This window comes from Salmo salar, chromosome ssa15 (assembly GCF_905237065.1).
Source record: "Salmo salar chromosome ssa15, Ssal_v3.1, whole genome shotgun sequence".
NCBI classification, from domain to species: domain Eukaryota; kingdom Metazoa; phylum Chordata; class Actinopteri; order Salmoniformes; family Salmonidae; genus Salmo; species Salmo salar.
The window spans coordinates 92,758,476-92,783,310 of record NC_059456.1 but is presented as its reverse complement, the minus strand read 5'-3'; the positions used below and the strand labels follow the sequence as shown (position 1 = coordinate 92,783,310).

General features: G+C 41.6%; 1 protein-coding gene across 1 annotated transcript; it reads left to right on the top strand.

The window, feature by feature from the left end:
• The first annotated feature begins 1,687 nt into the window (after positions 1 to 1,687).
• On the top strand, positions 1,688 to 24,835 carry LOC106572589 (phosphatidylinositol 5-phosphate 4-kinase type-2 gamma). The gene is made up of 10 exons (XM_014146911.2): positions 1,688 to 2,062; positions 6,042 to 6,139; positions 6,350 to 6,446; positions 8,774 to 8,923; positions 13,461 to 13,607; positions 13,928 to 13,966; positions 17,553 to 17,666; positions 17,860 to 18,124; positions 18,326 to 18,429; positions 23,476 to 24,835. The coding sequence occupies exons 1-10, from the start codon at positions 1,910 to 1,912 to the stop codon at positions 23,554 to 23,556; spliced, it is 1,248 nt and encodes a 415-aa protein (XP_014002386.1). The 5' UTR covers positions 1,688 to 1,909; the 3' UTR covers positions 23,557 to 24,835.

Below are 24,835 nucleotides of genomic sequence, written 5' to 3'. Positions count from 1 at the left end.
CAGTGGAGTGGGTGTGTGGTCCCAATTCTCAGTTTAAGGTTCTCTTTTGCAAGCTTAAAATTATCAAATTCAACATTGGCCATGCTGTCAATCCGCTCAAAACAAATGTTAACTCAGAACTGTGAAATCTGTCTTCAGTGAGTTCAAGACAACTGGGAACTCAGGAAAAAATGAGCTCTGACTGGGAAAATATGTTTTGAACGGTCTTCCAACTCGGAATTGTAAGTCGGGAACTCAGGCCTCTTTCTAGAGCCACGACCTGAAGATCACTGACGTCATTATGATTCGACCTTGTTCATGATTAGACCTTTAGTTCCCATTTGTCTTGAAAGCACCATCAATCCAGAGAATGCCAGACTTTGATGACAAAGCTTGATGACAAAATTTGCCCACGAAGGACCACCGCGCCGCCTTCCTGTTCAAGTTAGCACAGTACAACAAGGTGAGTCCAAAAATGTATTGTATGCTGCTGCATAAATTATGTAATATACCAGGGAGATATGTATACTGTAGCTAAGAAAGTAATACTAAGTGTATGTTGTGTAGTAAGCTGTTAGTAGCCCATGTGCCTCGCCCTAATAATCTGATTTTTGTTCCCCTCTTAATGTTGCCAACTGTTCTGACTTGGTGGTGCACATGTAGCCTATAACCTGTTTTCAGAAATGTAATCATTGAATATTGTAAGAGCTTTCATTGTCTGCTTATATGCCCACTTTATTTATCCTACAGTTCTGACTTGGTGTACAGGGAGAACACTGTAAGAACGGCCCATGTTCTGAATTCTGTTGCTGTACATTTCAAAAGTGCTGATCAAATAGTTATATTGACTACGTCCGACCTAGCTCGCTCATTAACGTCTTAATCGGAATTATAGATTGCCTCTTATCCGCTTGTCGTCCCCTTATGCCATAGTTTGTACATCTCAATTGTCAGTAGAAACCACATTTGTTTAAGCAAGTCAGCCATATCAGCTATGCTTTTTTAAAAGGCAGGAATTGAGGCTGAATGAACTGTTTCGCTGCCAGACAAGGCTCCACTGACAGCCAGGTGTAGCTGCTGTTGGGACAGCTTTATCTAGGCCCTAACCGTTTATGGGCACTGTTTGTCACCGTTATAGTGCAATTAATGTATTGTTTAGTGTTGTGTTGTGTAGTGGTTTGCTGGCATGCAACGCTCACATTTTTTCGGGGTTTGCCCCACCAAGATTTACATGCTAAAATTGCCACTGGGTTGTGGCCTATATGGGTTGGCAGAAAGTTCTGCACAAAGCACTGCTTTGAGAGAGAGCGCATGAGGGCTGCAATTCCTCAATGATCAATTAATCAAAAGTTAAATTTAGGCTTCAATGGAATTTGGCTTCAATGGAATACATTAGATACATGACTTAGCTGACTTACTTTCATAGTCTGCTTTTATTCTCTGCATTGCTACAGTAATAGCATAAATACTGTGAAAGGATAGTTATAGTAAGTAAGAACTCATGAAAGGGCCATTGTATCGGCCCATCTAATCACATTATATTATTTGTAACAAATATCTTTGGTTTATCACACCTGAACAGTTGGACCAACTGACTGCATGTCAGTTCCCCATAATTGTTCGAGAATGGCTGGACTGGAATATATATTAAGTAGACAGACTAGTTTGAAATCTAAAATGAGTGTTAGAACAAGCACAAATGTAGGCTACTACTACTAACCTGAATTTAGAAGGACCTGCTCGAGGTGTTGTTGAAATTCTGCGCGCGGCACGGTTAACCTTTGATTTGCAATACACGGTGACGAGGAAGTCAGTTTACAAAAGATCGGAATCGGGAGAAGAAGAAAAAAAAGTTTGAGTTTGCGGAAGATCAGAATCAGGAGACGGAAAAAAAAGTTCCCAAGCAAGGCAAAGCCAGGCAAGCTTCGCAATGGCCTCTATCGGTAACGCTGTTTCCAGTCCAATGGGGATATTGGCCCCAAAAACCAAAACCAAAAAGAAAAATTTTGTGCAGCAGAAGGTGAAGGTATTTCGTGCCAGTGACCCAGTCTTGAGCGTTTTTATGTGGGGTGTAAACCATTCGGTGAGTATAACACGTTATGTTGTCACCGTCAGTTTTGATAACGTTAGCTTAGCCTATTAGCTAGCTAACGTTAACTAACTTAGACAATTTTGACATTCCGTTAGCTAGTTACCAAGCTAACTTATCTAACCTACCTAGCTAACGTTAGTTAGCCTTCTAGTGCTATCTAGCTTGTTCTCGGTACAGTTCGTTTAGCTCACGTAAACGTTAGCTACATGTTTACTGAATGCGCATGTACATGTGATAGCTAACGTTAGTTAGGTTGTTAACGTTAGCCAACTTGCTACTGGCTACCTATTATTGACCGTTGACTGTCAAGTGTGTGTCACATCATCATGGACTGTGTTATGGGCTTTACTCATAATATAAAAGTTAGCCAGTGAGCAAGACCTTTTAAACAGGTCAACATTCACAAAGCTGCGGGGCCAGACGGAGTACTCAAAGCATGCGCGGACCAACTGGCAAGTATCTTCATTGACATGTTCAACTTCTCCCTGACCGAGTCTGTAATACCTACATGTTTCAAACAGACCACCATAGTCCCTGTGCCCAAGAAAGCGAAGGTAACCTGTCTAAATGATTACCGCCCCGTAGCACTCACGTCGGTAGTGCTTTGAAAGGCTGGTAATGGCTCACATCAACACCATCATCACTCCAATTCGCATACTGCACCAACAGATCCACAGATGACCCATCTCAATCGCACTCCACACTGCCCTTTCCCACCTGGACAAAAGGAACACCTATGTGAGGATGCTGATCATTGACTACAGCTCAGCGTTCAACACCACAGTGCCCACAAATCTCATCACTAAGCTAAGGACCCTGGGACCAAACGCATCCCTCTGCAATTGGATCCTGGACTTCCTGACGGGCCGCCCCTAGGTGGTAAGGGTAGGCAACAACACATCTGCCACGCTGATCCTCAACACAGGGGCCCCCCTGTACTCCTGTAATCCACGACTGTGTGGCCAAGTACGACTCCAACACCATCATTAAGTTGGCTGACGATACAAGTGGTAGGCCTGATCGCCGACAACAATGAGACGGCCTATAGGGAGGAGGTCAGAGACCTGGCAGTGTGGTGCCAGGACAACAACCTCTCCCTCAATGTGAGTAAGACAAAGGAGCTGATAGTGGACTACAGGAAAAGGAGGGCCAAACAGGCCCCCATTAACATCAATGGGTCTGCAGTGGAGCGGGTTGACAGTTTCAAGTTCCTTGTGTCCACATCACCAACAAACTATCATTGTCCAAACACACCAAGACAGTCATGAAGAGGGCATGACAACACCTTTTCCCCCTCAGGAGACTGAAAATATTTGGCATGGGTCCCCAGATCCTCAAAAGGTTCTAAAGCTGCACCATTAAGAGCATCCTCACCGGTTGCGTCACGGCCTGGCATGGTAACTGGTCGGCATCTGACCGCAAGGTGCTACAGAGGCTAGTGCATACTTGCATACTTACTGACTTTAGTGGCCCCATGGGGAAATTTTGTTGCAGTGTCATGTACATGTTTAAAGGGGCGTTTAAATACAAAACAAAATGGACAATACAACTTTCATAAGTTACATACCAATACGGCCCAGTACGTCACTGGGGCCAAGCTTCCTGACATCCAGGACCTATATACTAGGCGGTGTCAGAAGAAGGCCCAAAAAATTGTGAACGACTCCAGTCACACAAGTCATAAACTGTTCTCTCTGCTACCGCACAGCAAGCGGTACCAGAGCGCTTGCCAAAAGGCTTCGTAACAGCTTCTACTCGCAAGCCATAAGACTGCTAACCAGCTAATCAAATGGCCACCTGGACTATTTGCATTGCCCCCCCCCCCTTTATGCTGCTGCTACTCGCTGTTTATTATCTATCCATAGTCACTTTACCCCTACCTACATGTATATATTACCTCGACTAACTTGTATCCCCGCACATTGACACGGTACCCTGTGAGTATAGCCTCGTTGCTCATATTTTTTACTTTAGTTTATTTAGTAAATATTTTTGTTAACGCTTATTATTAAACGGCTATGTTGGTAAAGGAGTTGTAAGTCAGCATTTCACGGTATGATCTACACCTGTTGAATTTGGCGCATGTGACGAATAAAAATGTATTTGATTTGAAATCTACACTGGGGTTACTTACCAAGAAGACAGTGAATGTTTCTGAGTGGCGGAGTTCCTGAGCCGCCTGCAGATGCAGGAAAGCCCTTGCAGGAAAGCCCAGATGCAGGAAAGCCCCAAACGCTACGCTCACGGAGGTTAGTTTCTTCTCCGCAATATGAAGTATGTAGCGAACAACAGAGCAGCGAAATAATTTAGCTTGAGTCGTTAGGCTACTTATCACCCTCACAGCAATCAAGCAATGCATTCCGCCAAGAGTCGTTCACGTGGCATCTTCATAGGATGCCACCTTTCCAATAAGTCAGTTCATCAAATTTCTGCCCTGCTAGAGCTGCCCCGGTCAACTGTAAGTGCTGTTATTTTGAAGTGGAAATGTCTAAGAGCAACAACAGCTCAGCCGCGTAGTGTTAGGCCACACAAGTTCAAAGAACGGGACCGCCGAGTGCTGAAGTGCGGGGCACGTAAAAATGGCCTGTCCTCGGTTGCAACACTCACTACCGAATTCCAAACTGCCTCTGGAATCAACGTTGGCACAAGAACTGTTTGTCGGGAGCTTCATGAAATGGGTCTCTGGCCAAGCAGCCGCGCACAAGCCTAAATTCACCATGCACAATGCCAAGTGACGGCTGGAGTGGTGTAAAGCTCGCCGCCATTGGACTCTGGAGCAATGGAAACGCGTTCTCTGGAGTGATGAATCACGCTTCACCATCTGGCAGTCCGACGGACGAATCTGGGTTTGGCGGATGCCAGGAGTACGCTACCTGCCCCAATGCATAGAGCCAACTGTAATGTTTGGAGGAGGAATAATGTTCTGGGGCGGTTTTTCATGGGTCGGGCTAGTTCCCTTAGTTCCAGTGAAGGGAAAGAACTTGACTGGCCTGTACAGAGCCCTGAACTCAACCCCATCGAACACCTTTGGCCCTAATCGCCCAACATCAGTTCCCGACCTCACTAATGCTCTTGTGGCTGAATGAAAGCAAGTCCCCGCGGCAATGTTCCAACATCTAGTTGAAAGCTTTCCCAGAAGAGTGGATGCTGTTATAGCAGCAAAGGGGGGACCAACTCCATATTAATGCCCATGATTTTGGAATTGGATGTTCGAACTTTTGGTCATGTAATGTACATTGTTTTAAAGCGCACATTTACAAGTCTGTCACAAATGATAGTTCCAATAAGCCCCCTATGGTGAACGACATGTGAACCAGAGGCTTGTAGAATCATGACTCTTAAGTTTTCAGTTCATCGTTCGTCGACAGGGGGTCCTGCATGCTCTGGGAATTACTGACTCGAATGAAAGAAATGAGTAGATTCGTTCTTTTGACTGAACGAGTCAAAGATTTTGTCAGTAAAAAGAGCTGAACTTCCCATCACTAGTTCAGAGTTAAGGATGGCAGCCCCGTGTGGCTATTGGCTTATTTGCATATAGGCCTGAGGTATCTCTGATTGGCTATGGTGTAGAGTCCGGTCCTGGACAAGACAGATGTTTTTATTAGGTTTTATTAACTGCAGTGTCTATTAATTGTCCTAATGCACGGCCGCTTTCCCCCTGTATAATTTTCACATGCCTTACTCTACGTCATTCCCAAACATTCTATGAATGTGTGAAAATGACGAAGTGCTCGCTTGAATTTTTTTTTTTTTTAAGTTTTTTTGTTAAAACATTTAAGGTGACGTATTCTTCCTAGAGGTGTATATGAACTGATATTAAGATTTCATGTTGCTAAAACACTGTCAGTAACACTTTAAGGTAAGGGTTAGGTTTGTGGGTAGGGGTTTAGGGGAGGGACGTCCCAAGGGTCCCTGATAGCACTAACCATGATGAAAGTCTTCTAGCTAATGGGAGTACTTATTTCTGCAGATAAATGACCTAAACCAAGTGCCTGTTCCTGTCATGCTATTGCCTGATGACTTCAAAGCCAACACTAAGATCAAAGTCAACAACCACTTCTTCAACAAGTAATGTGTTCGCTCACTCTTGTTAATACTTACTCTAAATATACATAATACAATTGGCCTATCTACCAGTAGGTCTATGTCACTACTCTGTTTAAAATGCCAAAACGAATGAGGCTTGGACAGAAGTATGGAGGGAGAGAGGGAGTGATAAAGGAGAGGCTAGTAAACACTGCAAATGTGTGAATTCCACCCCTTTTTTTTTTTTCGCAGAGAGAATCTACCAGGACATTTCAAGTTTAAAGAATACTGTCCTCAGGTGTTCCGGAATCTTAGGGAGCGCTTCGGAATTGAGGATCTCGACTACCAGGTACGAGTGTTGATGTACAGTGCCTTCAGAAAGTATTCAGACCCCTTGACTTTTTCCACATTTTGTTAGGTTACAGCCTTATTCTAAAATTGATTTTTTTGGTTTTAATTCCTCATCAATCTACACACAATACCCCATAATGACAACGCAAAAACAGATTTGTTGAAATTTTTGCAAATTTATTAAATACAAAAACTGATCACATTTACAAAAGTATTCAGACCCTTTACTCAGTACTTTGTTGAATCACCTTTGGCAGCGATTACAGCCTCGAGTCTTCTTGGGTATGATGTTACAAGCTTGGCACACCTGTATTTGGGGAGTTTCTCCCATTCTTTGTCAGGTTGGATAGGGAGCTTTGCTGCACAGCTATTTTCAGGTCTCCAGAGATTTTCGATCGGGTTCCAGTCTGGGCTGTGGTTGGGCCACTCAAGGACATTCAGAGACTTGTCCCGAAGCCACTCCTGCGTTGTCTTGGCTGTGTGCTTATGTTCGTTGTCCTGTTGGAAGGTGAACCTTCGCCCCAGTCTGAGGTCCTGAGCGCTCTGGAGTAGGTTTTTGTGAAGGATCTCCCTGTACTTTGCTCCATTCATCTTTGCCTCGATCCTGATTAGTCTCAGGCCAAAGAGTTGAATCTTAGTTTCATCAGACCAGAGAATCTTGTTTCTCATGGTTTGAGAGTCTAGGCGCCTTTTGGCAAACTCCAACCGGGCTGTCATGTGTCTTACTGAGGAGTGGCTTTCATCTGGCCACTCTACCCTAAAGGCCTGATTGGTGCAGTGCTGTAGAGATAGTTGTCCTCCTGGAAGTTTCTCCCATCTCCACAGAGGAACTCTGGAGCTCTATCAGAGTGACCATTGGGTTCTTGTTCACCTCCCTGACCAAGGCCCTTGTCCCCCAATTGCTCAGTTTGTCTGGGCAGCCAGCTCTAGGTGGTTCCAAACTTCTTCCATTTAAGAATGATGGAGGCCACTGTGTCCTTGAGGGCCTTCAATGTTGCAGGCGTTTTTCGGTACCCTTCCCCAGATCTGTGTCTCGACACAATTCTGTCTGCGCTCTAAGGACAATTCCTTCAACCTCATGGCTTGGTTTTTGTTCTGACATGCACTGTCAACTGTGGGATCTTATATAGACAGGTGTGTGCCTTTCCAAATCATATCCAATCAATTTAATTCACCACAGGTGGACTCCAATCAAGTTGTAGAAACATCTCAAGGATGATCAATGGAAACAGGATGCACCTGAGCTCAATTTTGAGTGTCATTGTAAATAAGGTATTTCTGTTTAGATTTTTTTTCTACATTTGCAAAAATGTGTCGTTATGGTGTTCTGTGTGTAGATTGCTGAGGATTTTGTTTTATGTAATCCATTTTAGAATAAGGCTGTAACGTAACAACATTTGGAAAAAGTTTCTGAAGGCACTGAGCATACAAAACATTAAGAACACCTTCTCTTTTCATGACAGACTGACCAGGTGAAGTGACAGACTGACCAGGTGAAAGCTATGATCTCTTATTGATGTCTCTTGTTAAATCCACTTCAATCAGTGTAGATGAAGGGGTGGAGACAAGTTAAATAACTATTTTAAAGCCTTGAGACAATTGAGACATGGATTGTGTATGTTTGCCATTCAGAGGGACAAAAGATTTAAGTGCCTTTGAGCTGGGTATAGTAGTATGTGCCAGGCGCATCCGGTTTGTGTCGAGCTGCACCGCTGCTGAGTTTCACATTCAATAGTTTCACATGTATCAAGAATGGTCCACCACTAAAAGGACATCCAAACAACTTGACACAACTTTGGAAAGCATTGTATTCAACATGGGCCAGCATCCCTGTTTAAAGCTTTCGACACCTTGTAGAGTCAATGTCCTGACGAATTGAGGCTGTTCTGAGGGCAAAAGGGGGGTGCAACTAACTATTAGAAAGGTGTTTCTAATGTTTGGTTATACTAATTTTGTGTATGTATAAATATATTTGATACATCTTGACACAGCGCATTATTCTAAAGGAGTATTCCTCTTCATCCACTCCCTATGTGCATGTATGGATGCTAGTAATCCATCCAGAGCCAAATGACTACTAAAGCAATAAACTAAAGTTAAATATTAAGATTGTCATCATCAACAGAAGAAAACGGACTGATATGGGGAGGGACTTCCTGAACTTTTCCAATCATATAAAGCCCTTTTTACATCAGCAGTTGTCACAAAGTGCTTATACAGAAACTGAATGTAAAACCCCAAAGAGCTAGCAATGCAGATTTAGAAGCACAAAAAACGGTGTGAACTAATGAATACGACCCTGTTTTTTTTTTCTCAACCCTGTAGGTCTCTTTGACCCGTAGCCCTCCTGTAAGAGGTGGGTATGCCCAGGGGGAGGGGATCCTCCTGACCTCCTATGACCGCACGCTGGTCATCAAGCAGATCTCTAGTGAGGACGTGGCAGACATGCACGGCATCCTGTCTGAATACCATCAGGTAATAACCCCTGTCTGTGGACAGCTCAATTAACTTCAGTTCAAAACCCAATTGATTCATCCCAAATGGCATATCTCCTTTATAGTGCACTGCTGTTGACCAGAGTCCTATGGGCCCTGGTCAATATTTGCGCACTACATAGGGAATAGGGTGCAATTTGTAATACAGCCCAAGGGAGGGTAAAGTTGCCCTTTTTTATTATGGTCAAGTGTTGCAATGCTCTAGTACTGCTGGGTGAAATGAACAGTGCATTTGATAAACAAAAACATTTGATTGGTTGCATCAAAAGCATTAAAGCAACATGGGCTTCCTTGAATTGCAAATTAGCATCTTCTACTGAATCATATGGTCTGGTCTGTGTACTCTGGTGGAACTAGTGTTAGGTTATAGTAGTAGGGGGGTATATCATGTAGGACTGTTCATCCATGCCTCGTGTTTTGCATAGCAAGCCGTTCACTAGGTGAGGAGAGAATCTTTTTTTCCACCTCAATACAGTTTCTATCTTTGGAATGGAGAAATGTTAGTCAATTATGCTTTTTCACAAATTTAAGTCTCATTGAACTTGGCGTTAATCAATTCGTGTTCATGAGAGGGAAAACATTTTGGCTACATTTTAATTTGAAAGCCTTACATTTACATTTTAGTCATTCAGCAGACACTCTTATCCAGAATGCACTACTTGTAAGTCGCTCATCTTAAGATAGTTGGGTGAGACAACCACATATCAGTCATAACTATTTTGAGGGATAATGTACTTGCTATCAGCGAAGTCAGGTCTTTATTTATTTATTTTTTGGGTGGTTTGCCGTTAACTTAAAATGATACAATGACTAGGTTCCAGTTTAACAACATATTTCCACAGTACATAGTCACCTTCACACTCCAGCCAGGTCCATTTCCAGTGAGACTACGGTGCAGGCGTACTAATAACAGAGTGATAGCACCGTACTAACAGAAATATAGGGATACTTAACACATGAACTTAACAATCTCCCACTTTTCTTTAAAGACAAATAAAACAGCAACAAAATAATGAAATGTCCCAAGTATTATTTAAGTTCCCCATTACAAATGGGTTTTGTAACAGTTTTTATTTCTCAAGCTGCCACTTTCCATTACTGAGTGCCTTTAGGAGCACAAGACCGGATGCTCCATTTTTAGTCAGTCAGACAGCTGCTCCTTTGTGGCCAACCTGGAAAACAGCTTTGATGTGTTGGATCACAGTTGTAGCAAAGGTCTGTGAGCCCCCCCAGATGAAGTCCTCAACATGACTGACAAGTACTCCAGTCACATTGCAGTCTTGATCAAGCCAATAGAAGACTGCAGGATCCACTTGTGACATTTTCCCACCTGTACTCAGCAGTGTTGTCTTGACTTTGTTGTACCAGTAGAGTGATGCATCTGCCAGGCCATACACTTTTTTTTGTTTTGTTTCCACAGTGACCGGACACGTCGCGTGCGCGAGCGTTGCAAAATAAATGTACACATGTTATTCAATCATTGCACCCACACTGCTCGCAAGCGTCTGCGTGTCCAGGCGCTAAAATAGAAATATGTTCTATTTGTGACACTCAACGCGCTGCAAGTCCGGCCTCTCCCATCTCATTTGTTTTTAGGAGCATATACCCACGTGCTATCTATTCAATGGTTTTTCTGAGCATATACTCACGTGGGTGATTGAAAGATGAACTTAGGTCCACACTCCTGTCAGTTGCGCTAATGCACCTAAAGTTTTTGCCAAACGCCATGTAATGTCCAAAATAAGAAGAAGAAGCAGCCTGAAGGAAGGAGGAGAGATGACCAAGTGGACCTTGTGTATTCCAGGTAAAATAACAACCCAATGTTTATATCCCAGGACAAATGAGCTAGCAACAGCAAACTAGCTAGCTAAATTGCTATAAATGTTTAATGCTTTTCGACCTGTCCCAAAATTAATATAATTGGTTTTTGATATTTCAACCTGCGTGTCCTGATCGCGTCTGGTGTGGGTGGACAAAATCAACGTGCACACGATGGCGCAAGCGTGCGGTCTGGTCAGCATGTTGGCTTCATGCGGAGGTCGGATGTGAATGCCATTTCATTGTCACTGTACAATTTCTGGGGCGGGCCATGCACACTTATCCAGGAATGAATGAAGTGCTTGATGATTTCACTGGGTTTCTTTGTATTCACAATGCTTCCAGCGCTGAAGCGTGTGAAGTGGTGGATTATGTGAAGGTACCACACACTTGGTCCCAGCTCATGTAGATCTACAGCCACTGTTTCATTGTACTTGGAAGCCAGTGGCAAACTAACAGCTGCTCTGGGCTTACCTTTGCTGTGTTTCAGGCTTGTCACAACTGTTTGCTATCTGCCGTAGAATGGAAATATTATTTTCATTATTCCCAGAACTGCTGAGTCATTTCTGAAGTCTATCAATTGTAGAATGTCCAAACTGTTTGAAGTTTGAACAATACTTTGTGTTTTTCCTATGTGGTCATGTGCTCTGTGTCGGTCAGAATCTCCATGTGCTCTGTGTTTGGTCAGAATCTCCATGTTCACTGTGTCCATCAGAATCTCATTTTTACATGGACTCTGTGTGTTGTCTTTGTCTAAAATGTTTAAACAATAGTGGCCTGAGGTAGTAAGTTCAAGGGTCACTGGTTGTTTAAACATCACTGCCTTGTAATTTTTTTATGTCGAGTACAGCCCCTGCCTTCTTGAGGGAAGCTTTGCTTAAAACTTCTTATGGCTTGGGGGCAGTATTTTGACGTCTGGATGAGAAGCGTATCCAAAGTAAACTGCCTGTTACTTAGGCCCAGAAGCTAGGATATGCATATAATTCGTCGATTTGGATAGAAAACACTCTAAAGTTTCCAAAACTGTTAAAATAATGTCTGTGAGTATAACAGAACTGATATGACAGGTGAAAACCTGAGGAAAATCCATCTAGGAAGTGAGATTATTTTTTGATATGAGTATTTTCAATTGAATGCCTATAGAGTATCTAATGGGTTAGGACCCAGATTGCAGTTCCTATGCCTTCCACTAGATGTCAACAGTCTTTACATTGTTTCAGGCTTGTTTTCTGAAAAATGAAGAAGAATGAGACCTTTCTGTCAGTGGAGTGTAGAATCATGCAGTGCTGGTTTGCGCGCGTGACTTATTGCGCGCCCTTTGTTTTTCCTTTCAATTGAATACGCTATTGTCCGTTTGAAATATTATTGATTATTTAGACAATTGACAACCTGAGGATTAATTATTAACATCGTTTGACATGTTTCGACGAACTTTTCCGGTATTATTAGGATGTATTCATCTGCATGTTTTGACCGCCTTTGAGCCAGTGGATTACTGAACAAAACACGCCAACAAAACGGAGTTTTTGGAATATAAAGAGGGACTTTATCGAACAAAACGAACATTTATTGTGTAGCTGGGATTCTTGTGACTGCAACCATATGAAGATCTTCAAAGGTAAGTGATTCATTTTATCGCTATTTCTGACATTTGTAATTCCTTTACTTGGTTGTAAAATGTTTGTATGCTTTTGTAAGTGGGGCGCTGTCCTCAGATAATCGCATGGTATGCTTTCGCCGTAAAGCCTTTTTGAAATCTGACAAAGCGGCTGGATTAACAAGAAGTTAATCTTTAAGCTGATGTATAACACCTGTATTTTTTATGAATGTTTATTATGACTTTCTGTATTTTGTATTTGGCGTTCTGCAATTTCCCCGGATGTTGTCGAGGTGAGTCGCTAGCGGAACACCTGCGCCAGAAAGGTTAATAGGAAGGAGATATCTGCAGGGACCACCTCTGTTTCAATTTGACACTTAGTCTGACACATTTTTGGTCAGACTAAGTGGGGACATATTTGTAACCTGGATAGAGAGAAAGGGCAAGATAAAGAGAAAAAGTAAGAGCAAGCAATTTGGTTCCAGTGTAGAAAAACGTTTCATTTTCATATTCAACTAGAGGTGAAAGGAGACATGTGAATGTATAGTACCGGTGTGTTCCAGATGGCATCCTATTCCACAGAACCGTTTCCCGGCCGCTTTATGAGAAGTTGTGAGCACAGTTTGGAATCAAAAGCTCTGTTTACATAGCAGTGGAAACGGTCACGTGCAACTTCAAATGCAGCTCATTCAAGTTAACAAACATGTAATCAGATACATCACAGATTTCATCAGAGGATTGATTACCTACTGTAGCAAGCCAGCCAGGCAAGGTAAAATAGCACAAATAGAGATGGGTAAAGCCAGAAGAATAATATACTTGTTGAACAGAGCTATAGCCGTCAGTCTTGTGTGTTTTTGTCGTCATCACTCACTCACTATTTGTCAAGGTCCCGACTTAAGTGTTAGCTATCCTGCTACAGAGGTTTTTGGTGCGGGATGCGCGTGCATCCCTCAAACGTGACGTTTGCTTGTAAACAACAAACAAACAAAAAAATGGCTCTATATAATGCACTACTTTTTACCAGGGCCCTTGGAGTCATTTCAGACACAATCACAGTCTATTCGCCATTAATTTGTCCCCCTCTTCTCCCTGGCTGCAGCACATAGTGAAGTGTCACGGCAGCACTCTGCTGCCCCAGTTCCTGGGGATGTACCGTGTCGGTGTAGAGAATGAGGAGACCTACTTGATCGTCATGAGGAACATGTTCAGCCACAGACTGGTGGTGCACAGGAAGTACGACCTTAAGGTGAGACTGAGCGAAAAACACAAACACACCCACACACACAGTACAACATCCAGATGAGAGAGAGACACACCTAGGGTTGCAAAATTCCGGTAACTTACTGAAAATTCCCAGGTTTTCCAGGAGTCCTGATTGGAGGATTTATTTCTTAAAAACCTGGGCATTTTGGGAAAGTTACTGGAATTTTGCAACTCTAGTCACCTGTTGTATAATGCTTGTACACCTGCAGTGTTCTGTAATGCTTGTTCCTTACGCTACTTCATGATTTACACTCGTATAATCCCTGACCTTGCCTATTAAACTGTAATCTTATTGATACTCAGGGCTCTCTGGTGTCTCGTGAAGCAAGTGACAAAGAGCGGGTAAGCCAACTAAGAATGTCTATCTCACGCAACCAACCATACATGTGAAAATTGCCTTAAGGACTAGCTCTGTTAGGCACCCACAGTAGTGTTGCACGGTATACCGAAAGTTCAGAACTTTTTATATCCTATAACATTTAAAAAACAGTTTGCTACTAGAATTTGTTACTTTCGGTACTTCTTTCATACGCGTTTCACGTCGTCTTCTGATTGAGAAAGGATCAAGTCTGTAGACAATATCACCTTATGGCACGAGCACTGTGCCTGCTCCAATTATCCATTGCTAGATCTAGCCTGTATTGAGGAACCACTGAACTCACTGGGAGTCTGGGATGCATCATGTTAGCTCCCCTTTCATGCTGTACAGAAGCAAACAGTTGAATAATGTAGAAATGTTGCAACTGTTAATTACTGTTCGCAAAGCAATGTCCTTTACAGGCTAGAACACTTTACAATGCAAGAACAGAACATACCGGTAGCTTCCAACTTTCTTTGCTATATTACAGATGACGCTAACATCAATTCACTACCACAGTACTTTGTTTGTGGTACCATACTGCAAAATGAGCTGATTGTCACCAAAAAAACATAATCATTAACCAGGTTTCCATCCAATCTTTTTATGTCAACAAAACAAGATACACTAGACAAGGTGGGATCTTTTTGGGTTGGTGTTGATATAATAACCATCATATTGAAGTAAACTTAGTCAAGTGATAACATGGTTCTGTGGTCCTCCCTCTACGACTCGTCGGGAAAGCATGCAGTTTATTAGGCTACAGATGAACTAAATTATGATGAACTAAACAGGGTGGTGAAAGTGCAAGGTGATTAGCTTTATGCCCCTTTCCAATAAATATCAAGGGTCTTATTTTGGTGACATGATAATCGATGCTTGGCTGCCATTTGACAAATACAAATCTTACTATTTTGTCCATAATATGATCTCGCTATATAAATGTTTTTTTTGTGAGAAACATCAGTAGAGTTGAAAATGCGATGGAAACCCATTTAACGATGAGACCGCCTATAGGGTGGAGGTCAGAGACCTGACCGTGTGGTGCAAGGACAACAACCTCTCCCTCATCGTGATCAAGACAAAGGAGATTGTGGACTTCAGGAAAAGGAGGACGAAGCACGCCCCCATTCTCTTCGACGGGGCTGTAGTGGAGAAGGTTGAGAGCTTCAAGTTACTTGGCGGCCACATCACCAACAAACTAACATGGTCCAAGCACACCAAGACAGTCGTGAAGAGGGCACATTAAAACCTATTCCCCCTCAGGAGACTGAAAAGATTTGTCATGGGTCCTCAGATCCTCAAAAGGTTTTACAGCTGCACCATTGAGAGCATCCTGACGGGTTGCATCACTGCCTGGCCCTAAAAATTGTCAAAGACTCCAGCCTTAGTCATAAACTGTTCTCTCTGCTACCGCACGGCAAGCGGTACCGGAGTGCCAAGTCTAGGTCCAAGAGGCTCCTAAATAGCTTCTACCCCCAAGCCATAAGACTCTTGAACATCTAATCAAAGGGCTACCCAGATTATTTGCATTGCCCCCCTCCTCCCGCGGGAACGATGTTGCTACTCTCTGTTATTATCTATGCATAGTCACTTTAATAACTCTACCTACATGTACATATTACCTCAACACCGGTGCCCCCTGTATATAGCCCTGCTATTGTTATCTACTGCTCTTTAATTATTTGTTATTCTTACTTTTATTTATTTTTTGTATTTTCTTAACTGCATTGTTGGTTAAGGGCTTGTAAGTAAGCATTTCTATACCTGATGTATTTGGCACATGTGACAAATAAAATTTGATTTGATTTAACATGTATTTTTATTCGGTACATGGGAATTTTTAGGTATTTTTATGTCATTACGTGCAGCCTTTTATCTGCAAATCAAAGTTTATTTGTCACGTGCGCCGAATACATCAGGTGAAATGCTTACTTACAGGCACTAACCAATAGTGCAAAAAGTAAATGTGATCGTAACACATCTCTGGTGGGAAAATGTGCATATAGTTGTTATGCAGATTTTTTTTATATTTGCATGAAAATCTGTCGCCAATTGGATGGAAACCTAGCTATTCCCAAAATCTTTATTAATTCACTTTGTGTCCCTTGCCTCAGTCGCATCTCTCCAGTCCTTTTTAGCTCATAGATATGGAGCACACATTTATAAAAGAAGGCATTGCTGCTTCTATGCAAATGTTGTTGATTCCTCTGTAGCCCCATAAAACCAGCCAAAACAAGCTCAAAAAGTCAATGCATGCATACAGTCTTATTGAATATGCATTCACCTGTGTTGTGAATAGGCCTATATCTTGATATACATTTACATTTTAGTCATTTAGCAGACGCTCTTATCCAGAGCGACTTACAGTAGTGAATGCATACATTTCATACATATTTTTCCCGTACTGGTCCCCCGTGGGAATCGAACCCACAACCCTGGCGTTGCAAACACCATGCTCTACCAACTGAGCCACACGGGACACCTGGTTTATCTGGTTTATCAATAGATATAGCATTCAAATAAATGATTACCGTTATGTAGCTAGATTGGTAAAAATGAAGTCAAATTGATTGTATGATGCAATTGATTCATTAATACAGTGTTTCCCAAACTCTGTCCTCGGGAAGCCACAGGGTGCATGTTTAGTTTTCCCCCTGAGACTACACAGCTGATTACAATGATCAAAGCTTGATGATTATTTGAATTAGCTATGTAGTGCTAGAGCAAAAAACAAAATGTGCACCCCTTGGGGTCCTGAGGACAGAGTTTTGGATTCTGCATTAATGCATACATGGCTGTCTCTGAAAATGTCAAATGTAATGAGTTTGATCTCAAAAGATTTGTCTGGATCAAGTGCCATTCTGTGACTTTGGCTAATACACCTTCTTTTGCCGTGGTATCATTTTGGTATCGAGCATTGTGATACTAAACCTGCTATTGAAATTGAAGTCAAAATTCTGGTATCGTGACGTTAACCCACAGTACATGTGACCCACCACCTTGATTCGGTCTGATGTAGCAAAATTTGAAAGATTTTTTTTTTTTACGTTGGATAAAAATTGTATATCATACACTGCAGTTGAGGAACAATGGGAAAGTAATTCTGCATTGAAAGTTGTATATTGTATATACTGTATCCTACACTTGCATCTTAGCCGCTCTGTCACTGCTCATCCGTATATTGATATATTCTCATCCCATTCCTTCACTAGATTGTGTGTATTAGGTTTTGCTGTGGAATTGTTAGATATTACCTGTTAGATACTGCTGCACTGTCAGATCTAGAAGCATAAACGTTTAGCTAAACTCGCAATAACATATGCTAACCATGTGTATGTGACCAATAAGATTTGATTTGAATAGTAAGTTAGTTGTTTTTTTTCCTCATGAGGTTGTGGCAATCTACTGGTGGCGACTAGAAACAATTGCATAATATTACAAATTGATGATCCTAAGAAAAATAAAAAAATGCAGTGGAATGGGCTTCGATGTCCGGAGTTTAGTTTTAGGGGCCACTTGACATGCTTGGGAAAGTTCTCATGCGTTTGCTTCATAACGGGCCCTCAGGTGAAAGAGCTGCCCACCTACAAGGACATGGACTTCAGAAACAACATGCAGAAGGTGTATGTGAACGAGGAGCAGAAGGAGAAGGTCATGGAGAAACTCAACAGAGATGTGGAGGTAATGTGACCTCCACAGATTTAGAACTAGAATTCAGTCTATTTCTAGGTTGACCTCTCAAGTTCTAGAAACTGTCATCCTATTCTATTGAGTCTAACACAAGGTGGCAGTAGAAACATTCTAGCTGTTTGTTGCCATTATACCACCATCTCCATTCATAGTAATCATCTGGTGTGTGTGTCCTGTTCTATAGTTTCTTGTCAAGCTAAAGATCATGGACTACAGCCTGCTCCTGGGTATCCATGACTTGGGGCGGGCTGAGCGGGAAGAGGAGGAGGGAGAGGAGCCCTCTAATGAGGAGGATGGGGAGACTGAGAATGGCCTGACGCAGGTCCCTAACGCGTGCTCCTACGGCACGTCTCCTGAGGGCATCGCTGGCTACATGGCCTCCTGCAAGCCCCTGGGGCCCGGGGAGTTTGACCCCTATGTGGATGTGTATGCCATAAGGAGTGCCCCTGGTAGGTTCAAGGGAAGTTGGGAAATTACAGGGTTTGGATCAAGTCAATAATTTTAAGCAATTGGATTCTCAATTTACCTACTGAATTGAATGATTTTTAAATGGAATTGACTTCCTGGATTCGAAGTTACACTGCAAGTTGGGTCATTTGGGTTTTTAAGCAGTGACTTTATTCAGCATTTGGTCTGTTTTCCCCCCTCAGGAGCCCCTCAGAAGGAGGTGTACTTCATGGGTCTGATAGACGTTCTAACACAGTACGACACCAAGAAGAAAGCCGCTCACGCAGCCAAAACTGTCAAGCATGGGGTGAGTGAAAAGGGCGAAGGGATGAGATACTCAGTGCATACTGTGATGTTAACCTTTATTTAGCTAGGCAAGTCAGTTAAGAACAAATTCTTATTTACAATGACGGCCTGCACCGACCAAACCCGGACGACGCTGGGCCAATTGTGCGCCGCCCTATGGGACTCCCCATCACGGCCGGATGTGATACAGCCTGGTGCATACTGTGCATTTATTGCTTTTTCTAACATCATTCCCTATTAATCAATAATTGAAAGTGACCTGTTCCCAATGCAATTTCTTGTTTTCCCTGGTTTCGATGTTGTGCTGATCACGTCTTTGAGATTAGAGGGTTAAGGGTCTCCCATTAGAATACAATGCCTTCAGAAAGTTTTTACACCCCTTGACCTTTTCCACATTTTGTTGTTACATCCTGAATTTAACATGAATTACATGTAGATTGTTGGTCACTGGCCTACACACAATACCCCATAATGTTAGCATAATTGTTTTTGAGCATTTGACTAATTAATTTTAAAAAGTTGAGTTTAAGTATTTAATCCCTTTGTTAGGGCCCGAAAATGTGGCTTAACAAGTCACGTAATAAGCTCACTCTGTGTGCAATAATAGTGTTTAACATGATTTTTGAATGGCTACCTTGTCTCTGTACCTCACACATACAATTATCTGTAAGTTCCCTCTGTCAAGCAGTGAATTTCAAACACCAATTCAACCACAATGACCAGAGAAGTTTTCCAAAGCCTTGGATGGTGTATCATTACTCCCAGTCACTACATATATAGTCGTCCTTCCTATCTCTGTTGCCGGAGAGGAAGGAAACCGCTCAGGGATTTCACCATGAGGGCAATGGCGACTTTATAACAGTTACAGAGTTTAGTGGCTGTGATAGGAGAAAACTGAGGATGGATCAATAACATTGTATACTGAACAAAAATATAAACGTAACATCCAACTGAGTTACCGTTCATATAAAGAAATCAGTCAATTGAAATAAGTCCATTAGGTCCTAATCTATGGATTTCACGTGACTTGAAATACAGCTATGCATCTGTTGGTCACATACCTTAAAAAAAGGTAGGGCCGTGGATCAGAAAACCAGTCCGTATCTGTTGTGACCACCATTCGCCTCATGCTGCGTGACACATGCCCTTCGCATAGAGTTGATCAGGTTGTTGATTGTAGCCTGTGGAATGTTGTCCCACTTCTCTTCAGTGGCTGTGCGAAGTTGCTGGATATTGACGGGAACTGTAACATGCTGTCGTACACGTCAATCCAGAGCATCCCAAACATGCTCAATGGGTGACTTGTCTGGTGAGTATGCAGGCCATGGAAGAACTGGGACACTTTCAGCTTCCAGGAATTGTGTACAAATCCTTGCGACATGGGGCCGTGCATTATCATGCTGAAACATGAGGTGATGGCGGTGGATGTATGGCACAACAATTGGCCTCCAAGATCTCGTCACGTTATCTCTGGTCATTCAAATTGCTATCGATAAAATGCAGTTGTGTTTGTTGTCCGTAGCTTATGCCTGCCCATACCATAACCTGATTGCCACCATGGGGCACTCTGGTCACATTGACATCAGCTAACGCTCGCCCACACGACACAATACACGTGGTCTGCGGTTGTGAGGCCAGTTGGACGCACTGCCAAATAATCTAAAATGACGTTGGAGGCAGCTTATGGTAGAGAAATGAACATAACGTTCTCTGACAACAGCTCTGGTGGACATTCCTGCAGTCAGCATGCCAATTGCACGCTCCCTCAAAACTTGAGACATCTGTGGTGTTGTGTGACAAAACTGCACATTTTAGAGGGGCCTTTTATTGTCCCCAGCACAAGGTGCACTTGTGTAATAATCATGCTGTTTAATCAGCTTCTTGATTTGCCACACATGTCATGTGGTTGGATTGTCTTTGAAATGCTCACTAACAGGGATGTAAACAAATTTGTGAAATGTTTGTGCTTATGGAACATTTCTGGGATCTTTTATTTCAGCTCATGAAACAAGGGACCAACGCTTTGTTGTTTATATTTTTGTTCAGCGTATTTACTACACAATACTAACTTAATTGACAGATTGAAAAAAAGGCTGTACAGAATAAAAAATATTCCAAACCATGCACCAAACCTGTTTGCAACAAGGCACTAAAGTAATACTCAATAAAATGTGGCAAAGTGATTAACTTTTTGTCCTGAATATACAGCCTGGTCTCATAAACTAGACGTAACATATTAAAAATAACTCTGGGACAATCAAAATAGTATATGTTATGTTTGGTATGGTTACATAAGATGGATGGTTACTTAATCTTACATCTAGACGTTCCGCTAGTGGAACACCTGCTCCAATATCCAATGATAGGCGTGGCGCGAATTACAAATTCCTCAAAAATACAAAAACTTCAATTTTTCAAACATATGACTATTTCACAGCATTTTAAAGACAACTCTCCTTTATCTAACCACACTGTCCGATTTCAAAAAGGCTTTACAGCGAAAGCAAAACATTAGATTATGTCAGCAGAGTACCAAGCCAGAAATAATCAGACACCCATTTTTCAAGCTAGCATATAATGTCACAAAAACCCAGAAGACAGCTAAATGCAGCACTAACCTTTTGATGATCTTCATCAGATGACACACCTAGGACATTATGTTAAACAATACATGCATGTTTTGTTCAATCAAGTTCATATTTATATCAAAAAACAGCTTTTTACATTAGCATGTGACGTTCAGAACTAGCATACCCCCGCAAACTTCCAGGGAATTTACTAACAATTTACTAAATTACTCACGATAAACGTTCACAAAAAGCATAACAATTATTTTAAGAATTATAGATACAGAACTCCTCTATGCACTCGATATGTCCGATTTTAAAATAGCTTTTTGGTGAAAGCACATTTTGCAATATTCTAAGTACATAGCCCAGGCATCACGGGCTAGCTATTTAGACACCCGGCAAGTTTAGCACTCACCAATATCAGATTTACTATTATAAAAGTTTGATTACCTTTTGTTGTCTTCGTCAGAATGCACTCCCAGGACTGCTACTTCAATAACAAATGTTGGTTTGGTCCAAAATAATCCATCGTTATATCCGAATAGCGGCGTTTTGTTCGTGCGTCCCAGACACTATCCGAAATGGTAAATCAGGGTTGCGCGCATGGCGCAATTCGTGACAAAAAAATTCTAAATATTCCATTACCGTACTTCGAAGCATGTCAACCGCTGTTTAAAATCAATTTTTATGCAATTTATCTCATAAAAAAGCGATAATATTCCGACCGGGAATCTCCTTTTCGGCAAACAGAGGAAAAATCACAAAGACGGGGGCGGCCAGTGCACGCGCCTAAGCCCACAGTCCCTTGATCGGCCACTTGAGAAAGGCGATAATGTGTTTCAGCCTGGGGCTGGGATGACGACATTCAGGTTTTTCCCGGGCTCTGAGCGCCCATGGAAGACGTAGGAAGTGTCACATTAGAGCAGAGATCCTTTGTAAAAGATGGAGATGGCAAAGAAGTTCAAGAAATGGTCAGACAGGCCACTTCCTGTAAAGGAATCTCTCAGGTTTGTGCCTGCCATATGAGTTCTGTTATACTCACAGACACCATTCAAACAGTTTTAGAAACTTTGGAGTGTTTTCTATCCAAAGCCAATAATTATATGCATATTCTAGTTACTGGGCAGGAGTAGTAACCAGATTAAATCGGGTACGTTTTTTTATCCAGCCGTGAAAATACTGCCCCCTAGCCATAACAGGTTAAGGCAAAAACGAAAGTAGGGTGGTTTGTCGAGATGGGTGGGCGTATAACGCAAACGTCTAATCTCATCATGGACAACTTTAGCATTTTAGCTAATTAGTAACTTTTCAACTTCATGCTGCTTTTTAGTTACTTTGCAGCTACTTAGCATGTTAGCTAACCTTAAACCTTTTAGCTAAATCTAACCCTTTAACCTAACTTCTAAACTTAACCTTAACCCCTAGCCTAGCTAACATAGCCACCTAGCTAAAGTCTGTAACATATTGTACGTTTTGCAAATTTGTAATGTATAATACGGATTGTAATTTGAAAAATATCATACAAAATAGGTGATGGACATCCAAAAATGTAATACATACCATATGAAACATACATATCATACTAAGTGGAGGTATTGGATTTACGTACAGAATAATACAAAATGCTCTGAGACCAGGTTTGAATACAAAGTGTTATGTTTGGGTCAAACCCAATACAACACATTACTGAGTACCACTTTCCATATTTTCAAGCATAGTGGTGGCTGCATCATGTTATAGGTATGCTTGTAATTGTTAAGGACTGGAGAGTTTTGCAGGATAAGAAAGAAATGGAATTGCACTAAGCACAGGCAAAATCCTAGAGGAAAACCTGGTTCATTTTGCTTTCCACCAGACACTGGGAGATGAATTCACCTTTCAGTAGGACAATAACCTAAAACACAAGGCCAAATCTTCATTGCAGTTGCTTACCAAGAAGACGGTGAATGTTCCTGAGTGGCCTAGTTAGTTTATACTTAAATCTACTTGAAAATCTATGGCAAGACCTGAAAATTGTTGATCAACAACAAATTTAACAGTGCTTAAAGAAATTTGAAAAGAATAATGGGCAAATGTTGCACAATCCAGATGTGGAAAGCTCTTAGAGACTTACCCATATAAACTCACACCTGTAATTGTTGCCAAAGGTGATTCAAACATGTGTTGATTGAGGGGTGTGAATACTTGTGTGCGATAGTTTTCCATTTCATTTTCAATGTCTAAAAACATGTTTTCACTTTGTCATTATGGGGTATTGTGTGTAGATGGGTGAGATTTCTAAAAACATTTAATCCATTTTGAATTCCGTCTTTAACAACAAAATGTGGAATTAGTCAAGAGGTATGAATACTTCCTGAAGGCATTATCTTATTTGTTTAACTTTTATCTGGAAAATGAGCATTTCATTGACGCTTTTCATTCCCATTATATGAGCTACTCAGTCTGACGTGTACCCTTCTCTATGCCTCTGTCTTCAGGCTGGTGCTGAAATCTCCACTGTCCACCCAGAACAGTACGCCAAGCGATTTCGTGATTTCATCTCCAACATCTTTGCATAGCAGGACATTATAACCACCACTGATACAACCAACCTTTTCCCATTTAGATTGGATGGTTTGTATTGTTCTTTCTCTCTTTTACTTTTGTTCTGGAACTTTCTGCCTTGTTTTTTTTCTGATGTACATTTATATCATGAAACATTGACCCAAAAAATCTAAACACACAGATCATGTTATTTTGATCTCACACTTGACTGTTTCCATTGTTGTAATGTATTACTGACTGATACATATTTATTTTTAGATTGATAAGATGAATGTGATTCCATATTGATAAGCACTCTTGACTGACTTTGTAGCAAAAGGGTACTTAGGCTAATACTGCTGCTTTGTGTCCTCATAGAGATGTTACACTGAAAATGATCAATTAGACTTAAAGGGACAACCTGGGATTGATACATCGACCACTTTGTTTGAATCCCAGATTGCCCCTTTAACCCAGTCAGTTGAAATCCTGGGTCGTGTCCATTAGGCACCAAACAGAAGGAAACGGCGGGAAACTGTGAGGTACTATTCTACCAATGACTACCTGAACTTGTCCAATGAGAAATCATGGTTATTTACAGGCTACTGAACACAACCCTGGATTGGTCTGATCTACTGAATATACTAATATAACTGGACATAGGAACATATCATTGTAGTGAACCCTAAAGTAAATATCAGAGCAATTTGTCTCAAAGGGAAAGTCTTCTGGGATTTGTCATGAACGTCGCTCATCTCACTTTGGATCATGTGTAGCATTATATGCTATCATGAGTGGACTTGGAACCAGACCCTGTTGTTGGACTGACAATGTCCTTTTGAATACCTTTTGGTGCCTCAAACTGAGAGTAATTTTAAAGGACTTCTCAAGATCATTGTTATGGGGAATATAAGTATAATCATTCCAACTCCCTCTCACACATTGTCATGCCAAACATGTTTGCTTGACAATGACAGCAATGGACCAAGCTAGAATAAAAGATGAGGAGAGGTAGATGATGGTCTATGCTTGGTCAGATTTGACGACTATTACTATTATTATTATGACATTTGAAGAGACTCCACGGAAGAGCTAGCTTGGGTATTATGTGTTACTCATAGAATATAACACTACATTTCACCTGCTTTATGCAATTTGATTGCCTTAAAGATATGAGTTTTCTAGTATAGAAGTTGAATACATTGACGGGCTGAATAGTTACAGTATGAGTAAGTGAAGCCTTGTAACCATTGTGATTGCACATCTTGTATTTTTTCAAATCAGCTTTTGGATCAAAATATATTTTACAAAGAT